Source organism: Poecile atricapillus (assembly GCF_030490865.1).
Source record: "Poecile atricapillus isolate bPoeAtr1 chromosome 31 unlocalized genomic scaffold, bPoeAtr1.hap1 SUPER_31_unloc_1, whole genome shotgun sequence".
NCBI classification, from domain to species: Eukaryota; Metazoa; Chordata; class Aves; order Passeriformes; family Paridae; genus Poecile; species Poecile atricapillus.
In genome coordinates this window covers 77,793-100,245 of record NW_026708980.1, presented here as the reverse complement: position 1 = coordinate 100,245, position 22,453 = coordinate 77,793, and the positions used below count along the sequence as shown (strand labels likewise).

At 60.2% G+C, this 22,453-nt stretch overlaps 1 protein-coding gene across 3 annotated transcripts; it reads left to right on the top strand.

Moving 5' to 3' along the window:
- Positions 1-52: 52 nt before the first annotated feature.
- Positions 53-21,641, top strand: LOC131573976 (mitochondrial import inner membrane translocase subunit TIM50-like). 3 transcript variants are annotated; one of them, XM_058828336.1, is made up of 11 exons: positions 53-189; positions 1,931-2,073; positions 5,029-5,060; positions 5,993-6,014; positions 8,421-8,479; positions 9,510-9,629; positions 11,915-12,019; positions 12,806-12,904; positions 14,546-14,702; positions 17,611-17,717; positions 21,436-21,640. In XM_058828336.1, exons 6-11 carry the CDS (start codon positions 9,510-9,512, stop codon positions 21,538-21,540), a joined length of 693 nt encoding a protein of 230 aa, XP_058684319.1. In that variant the 5' UTR covers positions 53-189; positions 1,931-2,073; positions 5,029-5,060; positions 5,993-6,014; positions 8,421-8,479; the 3' UTR covers positions 21,541-21,640. The 3 variants fall into 3 exon arrangements, with proteins under 3 accessions (XP_058684319.1, XP_058684317.1, XP_058684318.1); XM_058828334.1 differs by lacking the exons at positions 53-189; positions 1,931-2,073 and adding an exon at positions 3,357-3,448 and having other exon boundaries at positions 21,436-21,641; XM_058828335.1 differs by lacking the exons at positions 53-189; positions 1,931-2,073 and adding an exon at positions 3,616-3,625.
- Positions 21,642-22,453: the final 812 nt, after the last annotated feature.

The window sequence follows — 22,453 nt, the reverse complement described above, 5'->3', positions numbered from 1 at the left end:
CGCACACCATCATGGCGGCGTCCATGGCGGCGCGGGCGGCGGGCCGGGGGGCTGCGGGCGGCGCTCGGGGGGCGGCGGGGCCGGGCCGAGCTCCCCGCGCCGCCCCCGCCCGGTGCCCCCGGGCCCCGCCGCGCCCTCGGCGGCCCCGGCACGGCCGCGCTGCTGCGGGAGCGCCTCCGGCAGCGCCAGGTGCGGACACGGCGGAACCGCGCGGGGCCGCGGCCCAGGGGGGGGGCGGGCGGGACGGGGGGGGGAAAATCTGCGGCCACCCCGGGGGGTCCCCCAAATGTCACCAAATGTCACCAGGGGGGTCCTGAGGGTCCCCAAGGGTCACCGAGGGGTCACCAAGGGTCACCGAGGGGGTCCTGAGTGTCCCCAGGGGGGTCCTGAGTGTCCCCAAGGGTCACCAGGGGGTCCTGAGTGTCACCAGAGTGTCACCGAGTGTCCCCCGAGTGTCACCGGGGGTCCTCAGGGGGTCACCGAGTGTCCCCAAGGGTCACCGGGGGGTCCTGAGTGTCCCCCGAGTGTCCCCAGGGGGTCCTGAGTGTCCCCCGAGTGTCCCCAGGGGGTTCCTGAGTGTCCCCAGGGGTCCTGAGGGTCCCCAAGGGTCACCAGGGGGGTCACCGAGTGTCCCCAGGGGGTCCTGAGTGTCCCCCGAGTGTCACCAGGGGGTCCTGAGTGTCCCCCGAGTGTCCCCAGGGGGTCCCTGAGTGTCCCCAGTGTCCCCAGGTGTCCCCAGGTGTCCCCAGGTGTGTCCCCAGTGTCCCCCCCACTGTCCCCACTGTCCCCAGGTGTCCCCCAGGTGTCCCCAGGTGTCCCCCAGGTGTCCCCAGGTGTCCCCAGGTGTGTCCCCAGTGTCCCCCCACTGTCCCCACTGTCCCCAGGTGTCCCCCAGGTGTCCCCAGGTGTCCCCCAGGTGTCCCCAGGTGGTCCCCAGGTGTGTCCCCAGTGTCCCCCCACTGTCCCCACTGTCCCCAGGTGTCCCCAGGTGTCCCCCAGGTGTCCCCAGGTGTCCCCAGGTGTCCCCAGGTGTCCCCAGGTGTGTCCCCCAGGTGTGTCCCCCAGGTGTCCCCAGGTGTCCCCAGGTGTCCCCCAGCTGTCCCCAGGCCTCACCCGGCTCTCGGATCGGTGTCCCTGCAGGTGACAGGTGACACCCCCGGGTGTCCAGTGTCCCCTCAGGTGACAGGGGTGTCCCCAGTGTCCCCGGTGTGACCAGGTGTCCCCAGTGTCCCCATTCTCAGGTGTCCCCTCAGGTGTCTGGTGTCCCCCCTCAGGTGACAGGGGTGTCCCCGGTGTCCCCTCTCATGTGTCTCCTCTGTCCCCATTCACAGGTGTCCCGGTGTCCCCTCAGGTGACAGGGGTGTCCCCTCTCAGGTGACAGGGGTGTCCCCAGTGTCCCCTCTCTCAGGTGTCCCCTCTGTCCCCACAGGTGTCCAGTGTCCCCTCAGGTGACAGGGGTGTCCCCAGTGTCCCCAGTGTCCCCTCTCTCAGGTGTCCCCTCTGTCCCCCACTCACAGGTGTCCGGTGTCCCCCCCGTGGTGTCCGGTGTCCCCTCAGGTGACAGGGGTGTCCCCATCTGTCCCCACTCTCAGCTGTCCCCTCTATCCCCACAGGTGTCCGGTGTCCCCTGAGGTGACAGGGGGTGTCCCCCCTCAGGTGACAGGGTGTCCCCAGTGTCCCCAGTGTGACACCCTGCTGTCCCCTCTGTCCCCACCCACAGGTGTCCGGTGTCCCCTCAGGTGACAGGGGTGTCCCCGGTGTCCCCACTCTCAGGTGTCCCCTCTGTCCCCATTCACAGGTGTCCCCGGTGTCCCCTCTCAGGTGTCCCCACTCTCAGGTGTCCCCTCTGTCCCCACAGGTGTCCGGTGTCCCCTCAGGTGACAGGGGTGTCCCCGGTGTGACACCCTGCTGTCCCCCTCTGTCCCCACAGGTGTCCGGTGTCCCCCCCGCGGTGTCCGGTGTCCCCCCCCCCTGGGGACAGTGACGGCTCCCGGGGGTCCCTGCGGCTGCTGGCCCTGCGCCTGGGGGGGCTCCTGGCGGCCACCGGCGGCGTCACCGTGCTCTACATCTTCGGTGTGTCACCTGTGTGTCACCTGTGTGTCACCTGTGTCACCTCAATGTCACCCTGTGTCACCCTGTGTCACCCTGTGTCACCCCAATGTCCCCAATGTCCCCTGGGGGGGCTCCTGGCGGCCACCGGCGGTGTCACCGTGCTCTACATCTTCGGTGTGTCCCCAATGTCCCCAGTGTCCCCAAGGGTGTCCCCAATGTCCCCAGTGTCACCCAGTCCTGTGTCACCCCAATGTCCCCAATGTCCCCTGGGGGGGCTCCTGGCGGCCACCGGCGGTGTCACCGTGCTCTACATCTTCGGTGTGTCACCTGTGTCACCCCTGTGTCACCCCTGTGTCACCCAGTGTCACCCAGTGTCACCCAGTGTCACCCCAATGTCCCCTGTGTCACCCTGTGTCAACCCGTGTGTCACCCTGTGTGTCACCCTGTGTGTCACCCTGTGTGTCACCCTGTGTGTCACCTGTGTCACCTGTGTCACCCTGTGTGTCACCCTGTGTGTCACCCTGTGTGTCACCTGTGTCACCTGTGTCACCCTGTGTGTCACCCTGTGTGTCACCCTGTGTGTCACCCTGTGTCACCTGTGTCACCTCAATGTCACCCTGTGTGTCACCCTGTGTCACCCAGTGTCACCCAGTGTCACCTCAGTGTCACCCAGTGTCACCCCTGTGTCACCCCAGTGTCACCCAGTGTCACCCAGTGTCACCCCAGTGTCACCCCAGTGTCACCCAGTGTCACCCAGTGTCACCCAGTGTCACCCCAGTGTCACCCAGTGTCACCTCAGTGTCACCCCTGTGTCACCCCAGTGTCACCTGTGTCACCCCAGTGTCACCCCCAGTGTCACCCCAGTGTCACCCTGTGTCACCCAGTGTCACCCAGTGTCACCCAGTGTCACCCCAATGTCCCCTGGGGGGGCTCCTGGCGGCCACCGGCGGTGTCACCGTGCTCTACATCTTCGGTGTGTCCCCAGTGTCACCTGTGTCACCTGTGTGTCACCCCTGTGTCACCCTGTGTCACCCAGTGTCACCCTGTGTCACCCCAGTGTCACCCTGTGTCACCCCAATGTCCCCAGTGTCCCCTGGGGGGGCTCCTGGCGGCCACCGGCGGTGTCACCGTGCTCTACATCTTCGGTGTGTCCCCAATGTCCCCAAGGGTGTCCCCAATGTCCCCAGTGTCACCTCAATGTCACCCCAGTGTCACCTGTGTCACCTGTGTCACCCAGTGTCACCCTGTGTCACCTGTGTCACCCAGTGTCACCCTGTGTCACCTGTGTCACCCTGTGTCACCCCAGTGTCACCCTGTGTCACCCCAATGTCCCCACAGTGTCCCCTGGGGGGGCTCCTGGCGGCCACCGGCGGTGTCACCGTGCTCTACATCTTCGGTGTGTCACCAGTGTCACCAGTGTCACCCTGTGTGTCACCCTGTGTCACCCCAGTGTCACCCTGTGTCACCCCAGTGTCACCCCAGTGTCCCCCCAATGTCACCCTGTGTCACCCCAGTGTCCCCTGGGGGGCCTCCTGGCGGCCACCGGCGGTGTCACCAGTGCTCTACATCTTCGGTGTGTCCCCAGTGTCCCCAGTGTCACCCCCGGTGTCCCCCCGGTGTCCCCAATGTCCCCAAGGGTCCCCAGTGTCCCCAGTGTCCCCTAAATGTCCCCATGGTGTCCCCATGGGTCCCCAATATCCCCAGTGTCCCCAATGTCCCCAATGTCCCCACAGGTCCCCACAGTGTCCCCAGTGTCCCCCAGTGTCCCCTGGTGTCCTGAGTGTCCCCTGGTGTCCTTGTGGGGTTACGTGGGGGGACATTGGGGACACCGGGGGGACACTGGGGGGACACTGAGCGATGTCCCCAATGTCCCTCAATGTCCCCCGGTGTCCCCTCAATGTCCCCAGTGTGCCCCAGTGTCCCCCCCTGTACCCCCCAGGGACACTGGGGGGGCACTGAGCGATGTCCCAGTGTCCCCCCGGTGTCCCCAGTGTCCCCCCAATGTCCCCATTGTCCCCCCAATGTCCCCAATGTCCCCAATGTCCCCCTTGTGTCCCCCCAGTGTCCCCAATGTGTCCCCAATGTCCCCCTGATGTCCCCAATGTCCCCAATGTCCCCCTGATGTCCCCAATGTCCCCCTGATGTCCCCACTGTCCCCATTGTCCCCCCAATGTCCCCAATGTCCCCAATGTCCCCTTGTGTCCACCCCGGTGTCCCCAATGTGTCCCCAATGTCCCCCCGTGTACCCCCCCAGGGACTCTGGCGGACACTGGGGGGACACTGAGCAATGTCCCCCTGATGTCCCCAGTGTCCCCCCAGTGTCCCCCTAATGTCCCCCCATTGTCCCCCTGATGTCCCCAATGTCCCCCCCATTGTCCCCCTGATGTCCCAAATGTCCCCCTGATGTCCCCAGTGTCCCCCCAGTGTCCCCAATGTCCCCAATGTCCCCCCATTGTCCCCCCGGTGTCCCCTCAATGTCCCCAATGTCCCCTTGTGTTCCCCCCTGTACCCCCTGGGGGACACTGGGGGGACACTGAGCGATGTCCCCAATGTCCCCTGATGTCCCCCTGATGTCCCCAATGTCCCCAATGTCCCCCTGATGTCCCCAATGTCCCCCCAATGTCCCCAATGTCCCCCTGATGTCCCCAATGTCCCCCCAATGTCCCCAATGTCCCCCCAATGTCCCCCTGATGTCCCCAATGTCCCCAATGTCCCCAATGTCCCCCCCAATGTCCCCAATGTGTCCCCCTGATGTCCCCAATGTCCCCCCAATGTCCCCATGTCCCAATGTCCCCCCTGTCCAATGTCCCCCTGATGTCCCCAATGTCCCCCTGATGTCCCAATGTCCCCCTGATGTCCCCAATGTCCCCCCTGATGTCCCCAATGTCCCCCTGATGTCCCCACTGTCCCCCCCAATGTCCCCGATGTCCCCCCAATGTCCCCAATGTCCCCCTGATGTCCCCACTGTCCCCACAGGCAGTAACTCGGTGGACGAGCACGGGAACAAGGTGAGGTGACAAAGGGGGAGGCGATTGTCCCCAAGGAGGTGACAAATCCCCGGGAGGTGACAAATCCCCCGTGTCCCTGTCCCTGTCCCTGTCCCCGGTGTCACTTTTGTCACCCCGGGCCCTTTTTGTCACCAGATGGGAGGGCGGAGGGGGGAGGACATCCGGGGACATCAAAGGGGGTGGCAGAGGGTGACAATGACCGGGAGGGGACAACAGGACGTGAGGCCACGGTGTCACCTGGCTGTGAATTGTCCCTGTCCCCAGGGCTGGCCCTGCCCCCTCAATGTCCCCTGGCTGTCCCCTGGCTGTCCCTTCAATGTCCCCTCCATGTCCCCTCAGTGTCCCTGCAATGTCCCCTCACTGTCCCCTGATGTCCCCTCACTGTCCCCTCACTGTCCCCTCATTGTCCCCTCAGTGTCCCCTGGCTGTCCCCTCAGTGTCCCTGCAATGTCCCCTCACTGTCCCCTCAATGTCCTCTCACTGTCCCCTCAGTGTCCCCTGGCTGTCCCTGCAATGTCCCCTTAATGTCCTCTCCCTGTCCCCTCACTGTCCCCTCCCTGTCCCCTGATGTCCCCTCACTGTCCCCTCAGTGTCCCCTGCTGTCCCCTCACTGTCCCCTCACTGTCCCCTGCTGTCCCCTCCCTGTCCCCTCAGTGTCCCCTCCCTGTCCCCTCAGTGTCCCCTCACTGTCCCCTGATGTCCCCTCACTGTCCCCTCACTGTCCCCTCACTGTCCCCTGATGTCCCCTCAGTGTCCCCTCATTGTCCCCTCAGTGTCCCCTGCTGTCCCCTGATGTCCCCTGATGTCCCCTCACTGTCCCCTGATGTCCCCTGATGTCCCCTCACTGTCCCCACACTGTCCCCTGATGTCCCCTCCCTGTCCCCTCACTGTCCCCTCACTGTCCCCTCATTGTCCCCTCATTGTCCCCTCAGGTCCCCGATGAGTTTGACAGCGGTGAGTGACCCCGGCTGGGGGAGGGGTGGAGGTGACAGGGGAGGTGACACCCCCAGTGCCACCCCCGGGTGCCATTGTCCCCTCAGTGTCACCCCCAGTGCCACCCCCCCAAGTGCCACCCCCGGGTGCCATTTGTCACCTCAGTGTCACCCCCAGTGCCACCCCCCGGTGCCATTGTCACCTCAGTGTCACCCCCAGTGCCACCCCCGGGTGCCACCCCCCGGTGCCATTGTCACCTCAGTGTCACCCCCAGCCCCTTTCACAGCCCCTGTCCCCTTTTGGGGTGTCCCTGTCCCCTTTTGGGGTGTCCCTGTCCCCCTTTTGGGGTGTCCCTGTCCCCTTTTGGGGTGTCCCTGTCCCCCTTTTGGGGTGTCCCTGTCCCCTCTGGGTGTCCCTGTCCCCTTTTGGGGTGTCCCTGTCCCTTTTGGGGTGTCCCTGTCCCCTTTTGGGGTGTCCCTGTCCCCTTTTGGGGTGTCCCTGTCCCTTTTGGGGTGCCCCTGTCCCTTTTGGGGTGTCCCTGTCCCTTTTGGGGTGTCCCTGTCCCCTTTTGGGGTGTCCCTGTCCCCTTTTGGGGTGTCCCTGTCCCCTCTGGGTGTCCCTGTCCCTTTTGGGGTGTCCCTGTCCCCTTTTGGGGTGTCCCTGTCCCCTTTTGGGGTGTCCCTGTCCCTTTTGGGGTGTCCCTGTCCCCTTTTGGGGTGTCCCTGTCCCCTTTTGGGGTGTCCCTGTCCCTTTTGGGGTGTCCCTGTCCCTTTTGGGGTGTCCCTGTCCCCTTTTGGGGTGTCCCTGTCACTTTTGGGGTGTCCCTGTCCCCTTTTGGGGTGTCCCTGTCCCCTTTTGGGGTGTCCCTGTCCCCTCTGGGTGTCCCTGTCCCCTTTTGGGGTGTCCCTGTCCCTTTTGGGGTGTCCCTGTCCCTTTTGGGGTGTCCCTGTCCCCTTTTGGGGTGTCCCTGTCCCTTTTGGGGTGTCCCTGTCCCTTTTGGGGTGTCCCTGTCCCTTTTGGGGTGTCCCTGTCCCCTTTTGGGGTGTCCCTGTCCCCTCTGGGTGTCCCTGTCCCCTCTGGGTGTCCCTGTCACTTTTGGGGTGTCCCTGTCCCTTTTGGGGTGTCCCTGTCCCCTTTTGGGGTGTCCCTGTCCCCTTTTGGGGTGTCCCTGTCCCTTTTGGGGTGTCCCTGTCCCCTCTGGGTGTCCCTGTCCCCCTTTTGGGGTGTCCCTGTCCCTTTTGGGGTGTCCCTGTCCCTTTTGGGGTGTCCCTGTCCCCTCTGGGTGTCCCTGTCCCTTTTGGGGTGTCCCTGTCCCTTTTGGGGTGTCCCTGTCCCCTTTTGGGGTGTCCCTGTCCCCTTTTGGGGTGTCCCTGTCACTTTTGGGGTGTCCCTGTCCCCTATTGGGGTGTCCCTGTCCCTTTTGGGGTGTCCCTGTCCCTTTTGGGGTGTCCCTGTCCCTTTTGGGGTGTCCCTGTCCCCTTTGGGGTGTCCCTGTCCCCCTTTTGGGGTGTCCCTGTCCCCTTTGGGGTCTCCCTGTCCCCTTTTGGGGTGTCCCTGTCCCTTTTGGGGTGTCCCTGTCACTTTTGGGGTGTCCCTGTCCCCTTTTGGGGTGTCCCTGTCACTTTTGGGGTGTCCCTGTCCCCTCTGGGGGTGTCCCTGTCACTTTTGGGGTGTCCCTGTCCCTTTTGGGGTGTCCCTGTCCCCTTTTGGGGTGTCCCTGTCCCTTTTGGGGTGTCCCTGTCCCCTTTTGGGGTGTCCCTGTCCCCTCTGGGTGTCCCTGTCCCTTTTGGGGTGTCCCTGTCCCCCTTTTGGGGTGTCCCTGTCCCCTTTTGGGGTGTCCCTGTCCCCTTTTGGGGTGTCCCTGTCACTTTTGGGGTGTCCCTGTCCCCCTTTTGGGGTGTCCCTGTCCCTTTTGGGGTGTCCCTGTCCCTTTTGGGGTGTCCCTGTCACTTTTGGGGTGTCCCTGTCCCCTTTTGGGGTGTCCCTGTCCCCTCTGGGTGTCCCTGTCCCCTTTTGGGGTGTCCCTGTCCCCTTTTGGGGTGTCCCTGTCACTTTTGGGGTGTCCCTGTCCCCTTTTGGGGTGTCCCTGTCCCCTTTTGGGGTGTCCCTGTCCCTTTTGGGGTGTCCCTGTCCCCTCTGGGTGTCCCTGTCCCCTTTTGGGGTGTCCCTGTCCCCTTTTGGGGTGTCCCTGTCCCCTTTTGGGGTGTCCCTGTCCCTTTTGGGGTGTCCCTGTCCCCTTTTGGGGTGTCCCTGTCCCTTTTGGGGTGTCCCTGTCCCCTTTTGGGGTGTCCCTGTCACTTTTGGGGTGTCCCTGTCCCTTTTGGGGTGTCCCTGTCCCCTTTTGGGGGTGTCCCTGTCCCTTTTGGGGTGTCCCTGTCACTTTTGGGGTGTCCCTGTCCCTTTTGGGGTCTCATGGGTTCTCCACAGACCCCGTTGGGATCCGGCACCTGCGCAGAACCATCAAATACTTCAAGGATTACAGACAGGTGGGGCCTGGGGGGGTTTGGGGGGATTTGGGGGGGCTCTGGGGGGGTCTGGGGGGTCCTGGGGGGGATTTGGGGGATCCTGGGGGGATTTAGGGGTGATTTGGGGGGGATATGGGGTGTCCTGGGGGGGATTTGAGGGGTCCTGGGAGGGATTTGGGGGGATTTTGGGGGGTCCTTGGGGGATTTGGGGGGGATTTGGGGGGTCCTGGGGGGCTTTTGGGGGTCCTGGGGGGGGGATTTGAGGGGTCCTGGGGGGGGGGGCTTTGGGGGGTCCTGGGGGGGTCCGGGGGGGGTTTTGGGGAGTCCTGGGGGGGGTCCTGGGGGGGATTTGGGGGTCCTGGGGGGATTTGGGGGGTCCTGGGGGGGTCCTGGGGTGTCCCCAGGGGTGGGGGGTGGCTCTGTCACCGCTCCCCAGGGATTTGTCACCGGATTTGTCACCGGCCTGGGGGAGGGGACGAGGCCTGGGGGGGACCTGGGGAGGGGGAGGGGGGGTGACCTCGAATTTGGGGTCCTGGTCCCCCCTGTCCCCATGGGGTGTCCCCAGTGTCCCCCCAGTGTCCCCCCAGTGTCCCCATGGGGTGTCCCCAGTGTCCCCAGTGTCCCCAGTGTCCCCATGGGGTGTCCCCATTGTCCCCACTGTCCCCAGTGTCCCCAGTGTCCCCACTATCCCCAGTGTCCCCAGTGTCCCCACTGTCCCCAGTGTCCCCAGTGTCCCCACTATCCCCAGTGTCCCCAGTGTCCCCACTATCCCCAGTGTCCCCAATGTCCCCAGTGTCCCCAATGTCCCCAGGCTGTCCCAGTGTCCCCAGTAACCCCAGTGTCCCCATGGGGTGTCCCCAATGTCCCCAATGTCCCCTCATGTCCCCAGTGTCCCCATTGTCCCCAATGTCCCCAGTGTCCCCAGTGTCCCCAATGTCCCCAATGTCCCCAGTGTCCCCAGTATCCCCAGTGTCCCCAGTGTCCCCATGGGGTGTCCCCAATGTCCCCAGTGTCCCCAGCAGTGTCCCCAGTGTCCCCAATGTCCCCCCAGATGATCATCGAGCCCACGAGCCCGCGGCTGTTGCCGGACCCCCTTCAGGAGCCGTATTACCAACCCCCCTACACGCTGGTGATGGAGCTCACCGGGGTCCTGCTGCACCCCGAGTGGTCGGTGGGTCACCCCAAACACCCCAGAGCACACCCAGCTGCACCCCAAAACACCCTGACCCAAACCCAGCTTCCCCCCAAAACCCCAGAGCACACCCAGCTGCCCCCCAAAACCCCCAAACCCCCAAAACTCCCACACCCAACTGCCCCCCAAAAACCCCAAAACCACACAGCTGCACCCCAAAAACACCCAGAACACCCAGCTGCTCCCCCAAAACCCCAGAGCACACCCAACTGCCCCCCAAAACCCCCAAAACACCCTGCTGCCCCCCAAAACCCCACACCCCACCCAGCTGCCCCCCAAAACCCCAGAGCACACCCAGCTGCACCCCAAAACCCCCTGACCCAAACCCAGCTGCCCCCCAAAACCCCAGAGCACACCCAACTGCACCCCAAAACCCCCACACCCAGCTGCCCCCCAAAACCCCCACACCCAGTGGACCCCCAAAACCCCAAACCCCCAAAACCCCAGACCCAACTGCCCCCCAAAATCCCCACACCCCACCCAGCTGCCCCCCAAAACCCCAGAGCACACCCAGCTGCCCCCCAAAACCCCCAGACCCACACCCAGCTGCCCCCCAAAACTCCCAGAGCACACCCAGCTGCTCCCCAAAACCCCCCAGACCCAGCTGCCCCCCAAAACCCCAAAAATCCCTGAAACGCCCCAAAATTGCCCCTCAAAATCCCCCCAGAACTCTCCAAAGTGCCCCAGATGTGGCTGGGCAGGGGGTGGGGGGGCTGGGGTGGGGCTGGGGTCAGTTTTGGGGGGTTTGGGGTCAGTTTTGGGGGTTTGGGGTGGGTTTTGGGGAGTTTGGGGTGAGTTTTGGGGGGTCTGGGGTGAGTTTTGGGGGGTTTGGGGTCAGTTTTGGGGTGGGTTTTGGGGGGTTTGGGTTGAGTTTGGGGTCAGTTTGGGGTCAGTTTTGGGGATTTGGGGTGAGTTTTAGGGGGTTTGGGGTCAGTTTTGGGGGGTCTGGGGTGAGTTTTGGGGGGTTTGGGGTCAGTTTTGGGGTGAGTTTTGGGGGGTTTGGGGTCAGTTTTGGGGAGTTTGGGGTGAGTTTGGGGTGGGTTTTGGGGGTTTGGGGGGAGTTTGGGGTGGGTTTTGGGGGGTTTGGGTTGAGTTTGGGGTGAGTTTTGGGGAGTTTGGGGTGAGTTTGGGGTCAGTTTTGGGGGTTTGGGGTCAGTTTTGGGGTGAGTTTTGGGGGGTTTGGGGTCAGTTTTGGGGAGTTTGGGGTCAGTTTTGGGGGGTCTGGGGTGAGTTTTGGGGGGTCTGGGGTGGGTTTTGGGGGGTTTGGGGTCAGTTTTGGGGTGGGTTTTGGGTTTGGGGTGACTTTGGGGTGAGTTTTGGGGGGTTTGGGGTCAGTTCTGGGGGTTCTGGGGTGAGGTTGGGGGGTTTGAGGTGACTTTGGGGTGAGTTTTGGGGGTTTGGGGTCAGTTTTGGGGGGTTTGGGGTCAGTTTGGGGGGGTTTGGGGTGAGTTTGGGGTCAGTTTTGTGGGTTTGGGGTGACTTTGGGGTGAGTTTTGGGGGTTTGGGGCCAGTTTGGGGTGGGTTTTGGGGAGTTTGGGGTCAGTTTGGGGTGAGTTTTGGGGGTTGGGGATGAGTTTGGGGTGGGTTTTGGGGGTCGGGTGACTTTGGGGTGAGTTTGGGGGTTTGGGGTGAGTTTGGGGTCAGTTTTGGTGGTTTGGGGTCAGTTTTGGGGGTTCTGGGGTGAATTTGGGGGGTTTGGGGTGACTTTGGGGTGAGTTTTGTGGGTTTGGGGTCAGTTTCGGGTGGGTTTTGGGGGGTTTGGGGTGAGTTTTGGGGTTGGGTCAGTTTGGTGTGAGTTTTGTGGGTTTGGGGTGACTTTGGGGTGGGTTTTGGGGGGTTTGGGGTCAGTTTTGGGGGTTCTGGGGTGAGTTTGGGGGGTTTGAGGTGACTTTGGGGTGAGTTTTGGGGGTTTGGGGTGAGTTTTAGGTGGGTTTTGGTGGGTTTGGGGTCAGTTTGGTGTGAGTTTTGTGGGTTTGGGGTGAGTTTGGGGTGGGTTTGGGGTCAGTTTGGGGTGAGTTTTGGGGGGTTTGGGGTCAGTTTGGTGGGTTTGGGGTCAGTTTGGGGTGAATTTTGGGAAGTTTGTGCTCTTTCACAACCATCAAACCTCTCAAACCCCCTCAGTTTTTCCTTCCTTTCCCCCATTTCCCCCCCATGACAAACCCCAAAACCAGAAAAATCCCCCAAAAACCCCTTCAAGAACCCCCAAACTCCCTTCCAGCATTCCCAAAACTCCCAAAAACCCCCAAATTTACCCCAAAACGCAGCTGGTGACGGGCTGGAGGTTCAAGAAGCGCCCGGGCATCGATCACCTCCTGCAGCAGCTGGCGCCGCTCTACGAAATCGTCATCTTCACCTCCGAGACCGGCATGGTGAGGAGGGAACTGGGGGGATTTCAGGATTTTGGGGAAGTTTTGGGGGGTCTTGGGACCTCCTGGAGATTTTTGGGGGGGTTTGGGGTTTTTTTTTGGGTGATTTTGGGGTTTTTTTGGGGGTTCCCTTTTGAGAGAAGGGATGGGGACCTGTTGGGGAGGGGTCTTGGGGTGCCCAGGAATTCTTGGGGAGGGGTCTCAGGGTCCCCAGGAATTGTTGGGGAGGGGTCTCGGGGTCTCATGGAGATTTTTGGGGGGGTTTGGGGGTTTTTTTTTGGGTGATTTTGGGGTTTTTTTGGGGGTTCCCTTTTGAGAGAAGGGATGGGGACTTGTTGGGGAGGGGTCTTGGGGTCCCCAGGATTTGTTGGGGAGGGGTCTCGGGGTCTCCTGGAGATTTTTGGGGGTTTTGGGTTTTTTTGGGAGGGATTGAAGGAGATTTAAGGGGTTTTTTGGGGGTTTTCAGGTGAGACTGAGAGAAGGGATGGGGACCTGTTGGGGAGGGGTCTTGGGGTGCCCAGGACCTGTTGGGGAGGGGTCTTGGGGTGCCCTGGATTTGTTGGGGAGGGGTCTGGGGGTGCCCAGGACCTGTTGGGGAGGGGTCTCGGGGTCTCCTGGAGATTTTTGGGGGTTTTGGGTTTTTTTGGGAGGGATTGAAGGAGATTTAAGGGATTTTTGGGGGGTTTTCAGGTGAGACTGAGAGAAGGGATGGGGACCTGTTGGGGAGGGGTCTCGGGGTGCCCCAAAACCCCCTGAAAAAGCCCCAAATTCCCCCCTCCCCTCCCCCAGACGGCTTTCCCGCTGATCGACAGCATCGACCCCCACGGCTTCGTGTCGTACCGGCTGTTCCGCGACGCCACGCGCTACATGGACGGACACCACGTCAAGGTGAGGGGGTCCCCAGGCACCCAAACCCAGCCAAAATCTATCCAAACCCATCCAAACCCAGCCAAAATCTATCCAAACCCGTCCAAACCCAGACAAAATCTACCCAAAGCCAGCCAAACCTGGACAAAATCTATCCAAACCCATCCAAACCTGGACAAAATGTATCCAAACCCAGACAAAATCTATCCAAACCCACCCAAACCCAGCCAAACCTGGACAAAATTTATCCAAACCCACCCAAACCCGGACAAAATCTATCCAAACCCACCCAAATCTACCCAAACCCCAGCCAAAATTCATCCAAACCCATCCAAAATCTACCCAAAGCCACCCAAACCCATCCAAACCCAGACAAAATCTATCCAAACCCATCCAAACCCGGACAAAATTCATCCAAACCCACCAAAACCCACCCAGACCCAGCCAAAATTCACCCAAATCCAGTAAAACCCTCCCAAACCCATCCAAAATTCACCCAAACCCAGACAAAATCCACCCAAAATCCACCCAAACCCATCCAAAATTCACCCAAATCCACCCAACATTCATCCAAATCCACCCAAACCCACCCAAACCCAGCCAAAATTCACCCAAAATCCACCCAAACCCATCCAAATCCACCCAAACCCATCCAAACCCAGCCAAAATTCATCAAACCCATCCAAAACCCATCCAAAATTCACCCAAATCCACCCAAACCCATCCAAAATTCACCCAAAATCCACCCAAACCCATCCAAAATTCACCCAAATCCACCCAAACCCACCCAAAATCTATCCAAACCCATCCAAAATTCATCCAAATTCAGTAAAACCCTCCCAAATCCATCCAAACCCAGCCAAAATCCACCCAAACCCATCCAAACCCATCCAAAATTCACCCAAATCCACCCAAACCCACCCAAACCCAGCCAAAATCCACCCAAACCCATCCAAAATTCACCCAAATCCCCCCAAACCCATCCAAAATCCACCCAAAATCCACCCAAACCCATCCAAAATCCACCCAAACCCACCCAAATTTCACCCAAATCCACCCAAACCCACCCAAACCCATCCAAAATCCATCTAAATCCACTAAAACCACCCAAACCCATCCAAACCCAGCCAAAATTCACCCAAACCCAGACAAAATCCACCCAAACCCAGCCAAAATTCATCCAAAATCCACCCAAACCCATCCAAAATTCACCCAAATCCACCCAAACCCACCCAAAATCTATCCAAACCCAGCCAAAATTCATCCAAATCCACCAAAACCCACCCAAACCCATCCAAACCCACCCAAACCCATCCAAAATTCACCCAAATCCACCCAACATTCATCCAAACCCACCCAAACCCAGCCAAAATTCATCCAAATCCAGTAAAACCCTCCCAAACCCACCAAAACCCATCCAAAATTCACCCAAATCCACCCAACATTCATCCAAATCCACCCAAACCCATCCAAAATCCACCCAAACCCATCCAAAATCCACCCAAACCCATCCAAACCCATCCAAAACCCACCCAAATCCCCCCAAACCCATCCAAAATTCACCCAAATCCACCCAAACCCATCCAAAATTCACCCAAATCCCCCCAAACCCACGCAGAGCCCCGTTCTGGGCTCCCAGTGGGGAATTTTGGGTTCCTGCAGGACATCTCGTGCCTGAACCGGGACCCGGCGCGGGTGGTGGTGGTGGATTGGCGCCGGGACTCGTTCCGGCTGCAGCCGTACAACGGCCTGGCCCTGCCGCGCTGGGACGGCGCCTCCGACGACCGCGCGCTCTACGACCTGGCTGCCTTCCTCAAGAGTGGGTGAAACTCCTCAAAATGCCTTTAAACCCAGCAAAAACCTACCCAAACCTGGCCAAAACCTACCCAAACCCACCCAAACCCAGTCAAAATCTATCCAAACCCAGCCAAAATCTATCCAAACCTGGCCAAACCCACCCAAACCCACCCAAACCCAGCCAAACCCAGCGAAACCCGGCCAAACCCAGCCAAAATTCATCCAAACCCAGCCAAAATCTACCCAAAGCCACCCAAACCCAAACAAGATCTATCCAAACCCAGCCAAAATCCACCCAGAATCCACCCAAACCCACCAAAATTCACCAAAACCCAGCCAAAATTTACCAAAACCTGCCCAAATCCACCCAAACCCCGGCGGCTCCGAGGACCAGGCACTCTACGACCTGGCTGCCTTCCTCAAGAGTGGGTGAAACTCCTCAAAATGCTTTTAAACCCAGCCAAAACCTACCCAAACCTATCCAAACCCAGTCAAAATCCACCCAAACCCACCCAAAATCTATCCAAACCCACCCAAACCCGGCTAAAACCTACCCAAACCCAGCCAAACCCAGCAAAACCCAGCCAAAATTCACCCAAACCCAGCCAAAACCTACCCAAACCCAGCCAAAACCTACCCAAACCCAGCCAAAACCTACCCAAACCCAGCCAAAACCTACCCAAACCCAGCCCAAACCCAGCAAAACCCACCCAAACCCAGCCAAAATCCACCCAAACCCACCCAAAACCTACCCAAATCCACCCAAACCCATCCAAACCCAGACAAAATCCATCCAAACCCAGCCAAAATTCACCCAAATCCACCCAAACCCAGCCAAACCCAGCCAAAATCCACCCAAACCCATCCAAACCACCAAAACCCAGCCAAAATTTACCAAAAACCTGCCCAAATCCATCCAAACCCCCCAAAATCCATCCTGAAACCCCCCAAAGTCCATCCAAAGCCCCTAAAAATCCCTGAAACCTCCCCCAGAATCCATCCAAACCTCCCCAAATGCATCCAAACCACCCCAAAATCCATCCTGAAACCTCCCCCAAATCCATCCAAACCCCCCAAAATCCATCCAGACTCCCCAAAATCCATCCTGAAACCCCCCCAAAATCCAGCCTGAAACCCCCCAAAATCCATCCAAAGCCCCTAAAAATCCCTGAAACCTCCCCCAAAATCCATCCAAACCCCCCAAAATGCATCCAAACCCCCCAAAATCCATCCTGGAACACCCCAAAATCCATCCTGAAACCTCCCAAAATCCATCCTGAAACCCCCCAAAATCCATCCAAACCCCCCAAAATCCATCCTGAAACCCCCCAAAATCCATCCAAACCCCCCAAAATCCCCTGAAACCCCCCAAAATCCATCCTGAAACCCCCCCAAAATCCATCCAAACCCCCTCAAAATCCATCCTGAAACACCTCAAAAACCCCCCTGGAACCCCCGAAATCCATCCTGAAACCTCCCAAAATCCATCCTGAAACCCCCCAAAATCCATCCTGAAACCCCCCAAAATCCATCCAAACCCCCCAAAATCCATCCAAACCCCCCAAAATCCATCCTGAAACCCCCCAAAATCCATCCTGAAACCCCCCAAAATCCATCCAAACCCCCCAAAATCCATCCAAACCCCCCAAAATCCATCCAAACCCCCCAAAATCCATCCTGAAACCCCCCAAAATCCATCCTGAAACCCCCCAAATCCATCCTGAAACCCCCCAAAATCCATCCAAACCCCCCAAAATCCCCTGAAACCCCCCAAAATCCATCCTGAAACCCCCCAAAATCCATCCTGAAACCTCCCAAAATCCATCCAAACCCCCCAAATCCATCCTGAAACCCCCCAAAATCCATCCTGAAACCTCCCAAAATCCATCCAAACCCCCCAAAATCCATCCTGAAACCGCCCAAAATCCATCCTGAAACCCCCCAAAATCCATCCTGAAACCCCCCAAAATCCATCCTGAAACCCCCCAAAATCCATCCAAACCCCCAAAATCCATCCTGAAACCCCCCAAAATCCATCCTGAAACCCCCCAAAATCCATCCAAACCCCCCAAAATCCATCCTGAAACCCCCCAAAATCCATCCTGAAACCCCCAAAATCCATCCTGAAACCCCCCAAAATCCATCTTGAAACCCCCAAAATCCATCCAAACCCCCAAAATCCATCCTGAAACCCCCCAAAATCCATCCTGAAACCGCCCAAAATCCATCCTGAAACCGCCCAAACCCCCCCCGGAATTGGGGTCCCCTCTGAACCCCCTGAATTGGGGTCACCCCCCTGGAATTGGGGTCCCCTGAGGGATTTGGGGTCCCCCTGAGGGATTTGGGGTCCCCTGAGGGATTTGGGGTCCCCCTGACGGATTTGGGGTCCCCCCTGATGGATTTGGGGTCCCCCTGACGGATTTGGGGTCCCCCCTGATGGATTTGGGGTCCCCCTGATGGATTTGGGGTCCCCCTGAGGGATTTGGGGTCCCTGATGGATTTGGGGTCCCCCTGAGGGATTTGGGGTCCCCCTGATGGATTTGGGGTCCCTGACGGGTTTGGGGTCCCCCCCGATGTTTTTGGGGTCCCCTGACGGATTTGGGGTCCCCGATGTATTTGGGGTCCCCCTGATGTATTTGGGGTCCCCTGACGGATTTGGGGTCCCCCCTGACGGGTTTGGGGTCCCCCCTGATGGATTTGGGGTCCCCTGAGGGATTTGGGGTCCCCCCCGATGTTTTTGGGGTCCCCCTGACGGATTTGGGGTCCCCCCTGACGGGTTTGGGGTCCCCCCTGATGGATTTGGGGTCCCCCTGAGGGATTTGGGGTCCCCCGATGTTTTTGGGGTCCCCTGACGGCTTTGGGGTCCCCCCTGACGGGTTTGGGGTCCCCCGGTGGATTTGGGGTCCCCTGACGGCCCCGCTGTGTCGCAGCCGTGGCTCTGAGCGGGGTCGAGGACGTGCGGACGGTGCTGGAGAATTATTCCCTGGAGGACGATCCCCTGGCAGCGTTCCTGAGACGCAGGACACGGCTCCAGGAGGTGGGGACACACCTGGGGACATTGGGGACATTGGGGACATTGGGGACACCTGGGGACATTGGGGACAGACACGGCTCCAGGAGGTGGGGACACACCTGGGGACACACCTGGGGACACTGGGGACAGCTGGGAACAGACACGGCTCCAGGAGGTGGGGACACACCTGGGGGGACATGGGGACACACCTGGGGACATTGGGGACAGACACGGGTCCAGGAGGTGGGGACACACCTGGGGACATTGGGGACATTGGGGACATTGGGACACACCTGGGGACACACCTGGGGACATTGGGGACATTGGGGACACACCTGGGGGGACATGGGGGGACATTGGGACATTGGGGACATTGGGGACAGACACGGCTCCAGGAGGTGGGGACACACCTGGGGACACCTGGGGACATTGGGGACATTGGGGACACACCTGGGGACACACCTGGGGACACTGGGGACACCTGGGGGGACACTGGGGGGACATGGGGACACTGGGGACACACCTGGGGACATGGGGACATTGGGGACACACCTGGGGACACACCTGGGGACACCTGGGGACAGCTGGCGACATTGGGGGGACATTGGGACACACCTGGGGACACACCTGGGGACAGCTGGGGACACACCTGGGGACACACCTGGGGACACTGGGGACACCTGGGGGGACATTGGGGGGACATGGGGACACACCTGGGGACATTGGGGGGACATTGGGGACACACCTGGGGACACCTGGGGGGACATTGGGACACTTGGGGCAAGGTGAGGACACCTTGGGTGACACCTGGGGACAGCTGGGGTGGCTCTAGGGACACCGGGGGTGACACTGAGGTGACACTGGGTGACACTGGGGTGACACTGGGGTGACACTGGGGTGACACTGGGTGACACAGGGTGACACAGGGTGACACTGGGGTGACACTGGGGTGACACTGGGGTGACACTGGGTGACACAGGGTGACACTGGGGTGACACTGGGGTGACACTGGGTGACACTGGGGTGACACTGGGTGACACTGGGTGACACAGGGTGACACTGGGGTGACACACAGGGTGACACTGGGTGACACTGGGTGACACTGGGTGACACAGGGTGACACAGGTGACACTGGGGTGACACTGGGTGACACAGGGTGACACTGGGTGACACTGGGGTGACACTGGGGTGACACAGGGTGACACTGGGGTGACACAGGTGACACTGGGGTGACACAGGGTGACACTGGGGTGACACTGGGTGACACTGGGGTGACACTGGGGTGACACTGGGGTGACACTGGGTGACACAGGGTGACACTGGGTGACACTGGGTGACACTGGGGTGACACTGGGGTGACACTGGGGTGACACTGGGGTGACACAGGTGACACTGGGGTGACACTGGGGTGACACACAGGTGACACAGGGTGACACTGGGGTGACACTGGGGTGACACAGGGTGACACAGGGTGACATTGAGGTGACACTGGGTGACACTGGGGTGACACAGGTGACACTGGGGTGACACAGGGTGACATTGAGGTGACACTGGGGTGACACAGGTGACACAGGGTGACACTGAGGTGACACTGGGTGACACAGGGTGACAGTGGGTGACACCGGGTGACACCGGGTGACACAGGGTGACACTGGGTGACACTGGGTGACACTGGGGTGACACTGGGGTGACACAGGGTGACACTGGGTGACACTGGGGTGACACAGGGGTGACACTGGGGTGACACTGGGTGACACTGGGTGACACTGGGTGACACAGGGTGACACTGGGGTGACACTGGGTGACACTGGGTGACACTGGGTGACACTGGGGTGACACTGGGTGACACTGGGTGACACTGGGGGTGACACAGGGTGACACTGGGTGACACTGGGGTGACACTGGGGTGACACTGGGTGACACTGGGGTGACACTGGGGTGACACTGGGGTGACACTGGGGTGACTCTGAGGTAACACAGGGTGACACAGGGTGACACTGGGTGACACTGGGTGACACTGGGTAACACTGGGTGACACAGGTGACACTGGGTGACACTGGGTAACACTGGGGTGACACGGGTGACACTGGGTGACACTGGGGTGACACTGGGGTGACACTGGGGTGACACTGGGGTGACACAGGTGACATTGAGGTGACACTGGGGTGACACAGGGTGACACTGGGGTGACACTGGGGTGACACTGGGTGACACTGGGTGACACAGGGTGACACTGGGGTGACACAGGGTGACACTGGGTGACACTGGGGTGACACTGGGGTGACACAGGGTGACACAGGGTGACACTGGGTGACAGTGGGTGACACAGGGTGACACTGGGGGTGACACTGGGGTGACACTGGGTGACACTGGGTGACACTGGGTAACACTGGGTGACACTGAGTGACACTGGGGTGACACTGGGGGTGACACTGGGTGACACTGGGTGACACTGGGTGACACTGGGGTGACACGGGTGACACTGGGTGACACTGGGGTGACACTGGGGTGACACTGGGTGACACTGGGGTGACACTGGGGTGACACTGGGGTGACACTGGGTGACACAGGGTGACACTGGGGTGACACTGGGGTGACACTGGGTGACACTGGGGTGACACTGGGGTGACACAGGTGACATTGAGGTGACACAGGGTGACACAGGTGACACTGGGTGACACTGGGGTGACACAGGGTGACACTGGGGTGACACTGGGTGACACTGGGTGACGCTGGGTGACACAGGGGTGACACTGGGTGACACTGGGGTGACACAGGGTGACACTGGGTGACACAGGGTGACACTGGGGTGACACAGGGTGACACTGGGGTGACACTGGGGTGACACTGGGGTGACACAGGGTGACACTGGGTGACAGTGGGTGACACAGGGTGACACTGGGGGTGACACTGGGGTGACACTGGGTGACACTGGGTGACACTGGGGTGACACTGGGTGACACTGAGTGACACTGGGGTGACACTGGGTGACACTGGGTGACAGTGGGTGACACTGGGGTGACACAGGGTGACACTGGGTGACAGTGGGTGACACTGGGTGACACTGGGGGTGACACTGGGGTGACACTGGGTGACACTGGGTGACACTGGGGTGACACTGGGTGACACTGAGTGACACTGGGGTGACACTGGGTGACACTGGCTGACACTGGGTGACATTGAGGTGACACTGGGGGACACTGGGGTGACACTGGGTGACACTGGGTGACACTGGGGTGACACTGGGTGACACTGGCTGACACTGGGTGACATTGAGGTGACACTGGGGGTGACACAGGGTGACACCGGGTGACACAGGGTGACACTGGGTGACACTGGGGTGACACTGGGTGACACTGGCTGACACTGGGTGACACAGGGTGACACTGGGTGACACTGGGGTGACACAGGGTGACACTGGGTGACACTGGGTGACACAGGGTGACACAGGTGACACTGGGTGACATTGAGGTGACACCGGGTGACACAGGGTGACACTGGGGTGACACTGGGTGACACTGGGTGACACTGGGGTGACACAGGGTGACACTGGGTGACACTGGGTGACACTGGGGTGACACTGGGTGACACTGGGTGACACTGGGGTGACACTGGGTGACACTGGGTGACACAGGGTGACACTGGGTGACACTGGGTGACAGAGGGTGACAGAGGGTGACACTGGGTGACACAGGGTGACACTGGGTGACACTGGGTGACACTGGGTGCCACCCACCCACAGGAGGAGCAGCAGCGCCGGGCCGAGCTGGCCCAGGGCCACAAACCCGCCGGGGCTTTCCTGGGCTCGCTCACCGGGCGCCTCTGGCCGCGCTCCAAGCAGCAGTGACGTCATCAACCGCGTCGCCGTGACGTCAGCGTGACGTCATCACCGCCGGGAGACACCACAGAGACCCAGCGGGGGGGGGGAGGGGGAGGGGGGGGGAGGGGGCACCCCAAAATCCCCTCCCCCACCCCCCCAAAAAATCCCGAACCTCGAATTGCCGGGAATGACCCCGGGGGGGTTTGGGGTGAATTTGGGGGATTTTGGGGAAATTTGGGGTGAATAAAGAGAGAAATGGAGCTGGGAGATCGCTCTGATTGCCGGGGGATCCCAGGATTTGGGGGGATTTTGGGGTGAATTTGGGGGGATTTTGGGGGGATTGGGGGGGATTTTGGGGGGATTTGGGGTGAATTTGGGGGGATTTTGGGGGGATTTTGGAGGATTTTGAAGGGAATTTTGTGGGATTTTGGGAGGATTTTGGGGTGAATTGGGGGGATTTTGGGGGGATTTGGGGGATTTTGGGGTGAATAAAGGCAGAAATGGGGCTCAGAGATCGCTCTGATTCCCGGGGGATCCCGGATCCCGGGATTTTGGGGGGATTTGGGGGGGATTTTTTGGGGATTTTGGGGGATTTTGGGGGATTTGGGGTGAATAAAGGCAGAAATGGGGCTCGGAGATGGCTCTGATTCCCAGGGGATCTTGGATCCTGGGATTTTGGGGGGATTTGGGGTGAATTTGGGGGATTTTGGGGGGATTTTGGGGGATTTTGTGGTGAATTTGGAGGATTTTGGGTGGATATTGGGGGATTTTGGGAGGATTTTGGGGGGATTTGGGGGATTTTGGGGTGAATAAAGGCAGAAATGGAGCTCGAGATCGCTCTGATTCCAGGGGGATCCCGGATCCCGGGATTTTGGGGGGATTTGGGGTGAATTTGGGGGAATTTGGGGTTATTTTGGGGGATTTTGGGGTGAATTTGGGG